We start from the raw sequence: 7,031 nt of genomic DNA, 5'->3' as shown, positions 1-7,031 counted from the left end.
TGACTTGTGCGATTCACAAATTCGTTAAAACAAAACGTCACAGTTTTATACGAGCTGCGTGTGTGGTGGCAAGGACACCACCTATAGAAATGATCGCCATAGGGATGTGGTACAACTATAATAGAAAAAAATCTATTCCCAGGACTCAGAATGGGGAGGAGACGATCAACATGTGACAAAGAATGTGGGATGTAATGTCAACGGAAGATGGGACCACAACTGATTCCCCTTCTCCAACTGTGGATAGGGATCACGGAGAGGTTGACTACTACCTCACCCAGTTGCTAGCGAACAGTATAGGTTCAAACTGGATGATATAGCGCAATGTACAGCAGTAGAAGAAATCGTGGACCATGTGTTTTCTCCTGTCCCCGCTTCCACGAAAGCAGAAACGAAATCAATCAGGTCTGTAGATGAGCGTCGACAGCCGACAATAACCTTACCCTCCCAGGAGTGCTGGATGGTGGGTCAACGACTGGTAGTGGAGATCTTCAAGCAACTGAGGAAAGAAGAGAAGGAAAGGGGACTCAGAAGGTTGCCTAACATGAGGTGACAAAAATCTACTCCTTCTCCACGATATAATGCCTAAAGGTGATCTCGTGGCGGGTGGGTAATAGGTGTAGAGAAGTAGTTTTAATGGGTAAAAATTCCACACAAGGATAAATGCGGGCCTATCCGTGTCTCTTGAAGATTTCCACCTATCATTAAAAATAAACAATCCATTTTGCGAGACTAGGTTTTTAGGACTCATGTGTTTTAACAATACTTTTTCTTACAATATATTCCATATAGGTAAGAGAAAGTAAAATAAAAAAGTTATATATAAATTCTATCTTTTTACACTTTGATTACCTCGTTGAGTCTGTTTACATGAAGATTATAACCTACCACATATCTTAGTATTTTTACAAGTTCGATGGATTAGATTTAGTGTTGCATTAGTTTTTTTTAGAGTAGTATAATTTATTTTTATGATGGAAAAAGTAAACAATATGCAATCGATAGTTTTCAAATATCCTTTGTATAAAGATACTTCTGTGTGTACTGGAGAATTTCAAGAAACTATCCAAATTCCTTGTCAAGGAAATCCTGAAGAAATTTTTGAAAAATTATTTTGTGAAATTAAAGTTACTTCTCGTATAAAAACGGGTAATTAGTTAACAATAATTGTAATTAGAAATAATTTGTACTTGATAATTTTTATTTATTTTTTGATGAGCTTGTTTCATAATACTCAAAGAGTTACAAGGAATGAGGAGTAGAAACCTACTTTCAATAATAATATTATATTTATTTGCTTATAAAAATATAGCGATTTTCCAACACCTTTTCATCACAAGCTTCTATGGGTCTAAAATATATTTTTCTGAACTGACATTAAGAGTGATTCTGAATTTTTTGGAAAGTTTCAATTGGGCATTAATTCTCAGGTAAGCTGTTTGGCAGTTGATCATAAGATAGCATATGATCACAAAGACCAATTATATGATCACCTTCTACACACTATGGATGAAATACATAATTGAAATTAATTCATGATTGTGTTAGGCGATTGGAATGCTAGATTAGGAAATGACCCGAATTTGGAAGTGGGAGCTATTGAATTCTAAACGTAGTCTCTTGCTGGTACTGCCCATTCCTGCAGCTGGATGTGATTCCCAACCGATGAATCCTACTTTTACTGCTTGTGTGTTTCTTTAAAATTACTCACCAGGGTAACCAACTCCTTCACACCTATCCTATACCACTTTAAAGTATTCCAAATAACAATGTCAAGCTTAAATTTAATGGTTAGTTTTCATTTTTATTGTAAGGGTGGTTGCAGAGTGTTACGATCTTAAATATTTAATATATACCGTTTCACATGGCATAATAATAATCAAGCTGGAGAATAGCTGTATACAGTGTTAATCATTGATTTTTTGAATAATTTATTTTTAATTAGGGAATAACATATTTTGTTGATAAATAAACAACATATTTTCGCCTCCATGATTAAGTAATGAATGTGAAAAATCAATTCTTTATGTTTCATTGCTTTTATCAATTTGATCAGAAGGGTTTTTCAAAATTAGGTCTTTGAAACACAAATCTAAGGCTCAAAGAAGCAATAAAGGCACAGAGATTAAAAAAGTATTCCCATTAAGGAAATTGAAAGTATAATGTTTAGTTCTGTTTGGGTTTCCTGAATAGCTACTATTTTTACATTCTTTTGTTTAATGTGGTGCCAATGTTATGTATTAATGCCTAACTTCTATGGAGTGATGGATTCTTCTAGTGTTATCAATTAAAAATAAAAATAGCTTATGTGATATAAAGAATAGTATATTAAGAATTTGGGGAGCAGGGGTAGCCCTGGGGTAAGGTGCGTGGCTAACTCCAAGGAACTGAGTTCGAATCCACTTGTTGAAAAAATTGTTTTCTGTTATACTAGCCGTGAGTCAACTCTTGTGGGTTCTGGAGCCCTTCTTGGGTCCACTCAGCCTCTTAAATTGGATACCCTTAATTGGGTAAAAATCTGGCAGTCGAGCGTGATTCTGACCAAATTACCTCCTTGCACAACTGTTGGTCTAGTAACTGTACTTCCTTACAAAATACTGAACCCCTGATCCTTCATGGGTTGTACAGACTTTAATTTTTTTAATATTAAGAATTTAAGGCATGTCTGAATATAAAATAGATGTCACTTATTTTTAATGAAGTGAATACATTAATTCATCATCATCAATCAGTGCGACAACCCATTACTGGGTAATGGCCTCCTCAAGCAGCTTCCAGCAGTTTAATCTGTTAAGTTCAGCTGCTCTTCAATTCCTCACTCCGAGCAGGATCCTTAAATCCTCTTTAACACCATCCAATCATCGAAGCTTTGGGCGGGCCCTCAGCTGTGTTCCATGTAGGCACTCATTGAGAAGTTTATTTGGGATTTCATCAGTTCCGATCCTTTCTACATGGCCTGCCCAGCGCAGCCTATTAATTCTCACAATTTTTTCAATATCAGGCTCACCAATTAACAAGTAGACTTCCCTATTCATGCATCTTCTCCCTGCTGAACCATCCTTTACTGGGCCATAGATGTGTCTGAGTATCTTTCTCTCAAACATTTGGAGATCCCTTTCATCGGCCTTCGAAAGTGCCCGAGTTTCCGAGAAGTAGAGCAGCACTGGTCGATTTAATGTTTTATGCAACCTAGTTTTCGTGGATCTTGATAGTGAGCTACTACCAAAGTGCCGACGCAGTCCGAAAAAACACCTATTGGCCAATGATATTCGTCTCCATATCTCGGTCGAAATGTCATTGGTGGCATTAACTTGTGATCCGAGGTACACAAATTCCTCAACTCGTTTGAAAGAGTAATGACCAATTTGAACAAAATCTTCATTAAAATCTCTTTCTTGATCAGCTATCATATATTTGGTTTTGTTGGTATTAACAACAAGTCCCTGGTTCCTGGCAGCATCATCAAGGGCAAGAAAGACCTCTTCCACAACAGTTTTTGATCTCCCAATAATGTCGATATCATCTGCATATCCCAGGATTTTTACCATATGATTAAAAATGGTTACACTGGTGTGATCCATTGATTCTCTCAAAACTTTTTCAAGACCAATATTGAATAGCAGACAGGCTAGGGAATCTCCCTGTCGAACGCCATTTTGAGAGGTGAATCCCTCAGACAGATCTCTCTGAATCTGCACCATACATTTAATATTGCTCATTGTAAGTATTACAAGACGGATGAGCTTAACAGGTACATTGAGGTCTTTCATTGGCCTGATACAGAGCCTCATGTTGAATTTTGTCATAGGGAGATCTACAATCAACGGATAGATAATGCGTCCGTATTTGGTATTCTCTTCCATGCTCAAGGATGGTTCGTAGGGCAAAAATTTGGTCTGTTGTTACTGACTTACATTTACGAAAGCTGCACTGATATTTCCCTAGGGCACATGGCAGTAGAGATATGCCTCGATAATTATTACATTCGAGAAAACCTCCCTTCTTGTGGATAGGACATAAGACTGTCTTACTCCATGCTTTTGGAATGATTTCTTCTGTCTAAATTGTAACAAAAAGATGTAATGCTTGGAAAAGCTGATCTCCCCCTTACTTAAATAGCTTGGCAGAAAGTTTGTCAAAGCCTGGTGCTTTGTTGTTCTTGAGCCTATCAACAGCCTCACACAGTTCCTCTTTGTCTGGGGGCTCAAGGTCATCTTCAGGGATTCGACTAAGGTTAACTTCTTCTTCCCATTGAGCTTCTTGTGCCTGATTTCCATTGAGCAAGTGATTAAAGCACTTCTTCCATCTTCCTAGCATTTGGGTTTTATCATTTAATAGAGTTCCATCTGCATCTTTACAGGCTGAGATTTGAAGAGGTTTGATTGATTTTTTCAATGTTTGACCACATTTCGTCAACACCCTCATCTTCTGTAGATGGCGGGTTCGAGAACTCTTCATTAATATTATTTATAAATGCTTGGGACACTTCAGGTTCTTTAAGTTTTTGTAAGTTGAACTTTTTACATCTTTCCCCTCCCCTTGTTTTAACAATGGAGATCGTGGCTCTAACTTTAGCCAGAATTAGAAAATGGTCTGAGTCCATGTTAGGTCCATGAAAAGTTCTGACATTAAGAAGGTTTGATCTATGTCTGGCACTTACTACCACCTTATGACACTTACAGAAAGTGTTCGATCTGGTTGGCTGTATTTCCAACAGGAGATGTCCAGGTACCAAGATGGATTCTTTTGTGGGGAAACAGACTACTGCCAACAAAGAGATTATGTGATGCACAAAAATTAATCAGTCTATGTCCATTGTCATTGCAGACTATGTTTACCAATAGTTGGGAAGTAGATTGCTTCCTTACCAATCTTTGCATTGAAGTCACCAGCGATTATTATTATGTCTGAGCGAGGACACGCCTTAATAGCAAGTCATAGTAATCTTCATTGGTTTGCTTATCTGACATTTCAGTCGGAGCATGGTAGCTGAACAATGTGTAGTTAAAGAATTTCCCTTTTATCCTAATAGAGCTCATTCTGGGGCTTAAAATCAATGATGAGTTGCCTAAGTTTCTTCCTACAACAAAACCAGTTGCAAAATGGTGTAATCTATTATCACAACTGTAGTGTATAGTGTGACTTTTCTTTTCGATAAATCCCTGTCCAGTCCATCGGATTTCCTGAAGTACAGCAATGTCAATTCTGTATCGGTCTATTTCATCTAAGAGCAGTTTAGTTGCTCCGGGTCTATATAATATTAAGATATTCCATGATCCAAAGGTGAAGTCCAAAAGAAGGGTGCTATGTTGTTTCCCCGTAGACAGTCTGGCTTCTATATGTTGAGGTTTCCTGATAAGATGGTTTAAGAGGAGTTGGTTATCACCCAGCTGCCCCTGAGTCAGGTTGAGTGGCTGCCTTGGAGCATCCTGACACACTCCCCATCTGGGGCAGCTACCTAGGAGAGGTGATCCTATGGTGTGCACTGTTGGTGACCTTGGTCTGTAATGTTAGGGTGAATGTAGTGTGCTGTTAATAGTGTAAGTATGTGAGTGTCAGTGTACTGTTCCCCCAACCTGAGGGCCATTGGCTATCTGCGGTGCAATAACCGGGCGATGGGGCCGCCAACTCCCTACGCCTGTAGATACATTAATTAGTAAATCATTAATTTAAAAAAAAAAAAGAAAAAAAAGATTTTTCATCAGGAGCATTCAGGGCCGAGCAGTTGGGTCGAAGATAATTTCATATCTGCTTAGCGGTGACAATGTACTAGGCCCACTCATTTTTCTTCAAGCAGTAATTGACTTTCACCAGTAACTGCCAAGCATTGAAGTGGACAGTACCAGAAAAATTTTTTCTTAACATACAAAGATATCATAGTGATTCTTTCTTCTTAAATAAACAAGAAGGTGTTGAGAAACTTTTGGAAATTCTGATTAGAGAAATGGGGCAAATAGACCTTCACGTGAGTGAGGACTATACAAAGTGCTTGACAATACACTGAAAAATACACTCAAATGGCCGATGCATGTTCAAAACCTATTTACTGTCGAAAGATTAATTTTTCTAAAATAAATTTGTATTTTTATGTCTTCTTGCAAGTACCAACTCCACCTATGAAAGTTATAAAAATAATAGTTAGTGTGTTATATGTATAAATAATTGACTGTATTATTTCAAATTATGAAGATGGTCAGGGGTGCGGTCAAAATAAAACAAAAAATAATTAACAACTATTTATTTTCCGACATTTCGTCCCACTTAGTAGAGCTTCCTCAGGGCTGTTCCAGTTGAAAACTTTTGAAACTACTAAGTCGAGTGAAACATTGGCAAATAAATAGTTTTTACTATTTTTTGTTTTCTTTTTACTGCACCCTTCACCATCTTTTCATAACCATATTAGACTTTCAACATGAATTTTTGAAAAATTATGTAAGCTACTGTTTATTCTATTTTTATAATTTATCTACATTTCGCCTATAAACATATGTGAATGGAATCAATTCATCTTTGCTGCTAATTTCATAAAATAATTTAGTTTTAAAATACAATTATTTAAATCTTGTTTGGTTTTTGTGTTTATTTAGCTGCCATGAAGCATTTTCTGAAGTTTATTCAAGAAAATAATGAAAAATTTTATGATGAGAAATCAGAAAAATGTATTTCATCATTTAATCCTGGGGATTCTACATTTTCAAAAGTTCTAAACCTTTGGGAGCCTTTATATTCCAAGGTGAGCTGTAGTTTATTTTCTTTTTAAATCTATTATTTATTTTATGATTGAAGAAGTTTGTCAGGGGGTGCAGTCAGCAAAGAACAACATAAATAAACAAAACCATATTTATTTATTTTATGCCGACGTTTCTACCTGAGTTTCAGGTCTTCATCAAGGCTATAGAACAAAAGAGATAACAACAACATTTAGAGTAACATACAATTGAAAAGGAATAGTATACAAACAAATTTAGAATTATACAAAATATTGAATTAAATCAGAAATGATAAAAAATTGATAACTGATAATTGAATAG

The 7,031-nt window shown here is 36.4% G+C and overlaps 1 protein-coding gene across 1 annotated transcript in view; it reads left to right on the top strand.

The window, feature by feature from the left end:
* Window positions 1-887: 887 nt before the first annotated feature.
* The window catches only part of LOC106691392 (FERRY endosomal RAB5 effector complex subunit 3), a 40,755-nt gene continuing 34,611 nt past the window's right edge, over window positions 888-7,031 (top strand). The window contains exons 1-2 of the mRNA XM_067053241.1: window positions 888-1,149; window positions 6,588-6,733. Coding sequence (XP_066909342.1) covers window positions 972-1,149; window positions 6,588-6,733 — 324 coding nt within the window. The 5' untranslated portion in view covers window positions 888-971. The remainder of the gene's footprint in view (window positions 1,150-6,587; window positions 6,734-7,031) is intronic.

The sequence above is a fragment of the Halyomorpha halys genome, unplaced genomic scaffold (assembly GCF_000696795.3).
Source record: "Halyomorpha halys isolate HHAL.00 unplaced genomic scaffold, Hhal_1.1 Scaffold2314.1, whole genome shotgun sequence".
Lineage (NCBI taxonomy): Eukaryota > Metazoa > Arthropoda > Insecta > Hemiptera > Pentatomidae > Halyomorpha > Halyomorpha halys.
This window is presented reverse-complemented; position numbering and strand designations above follow the sequence as displayed.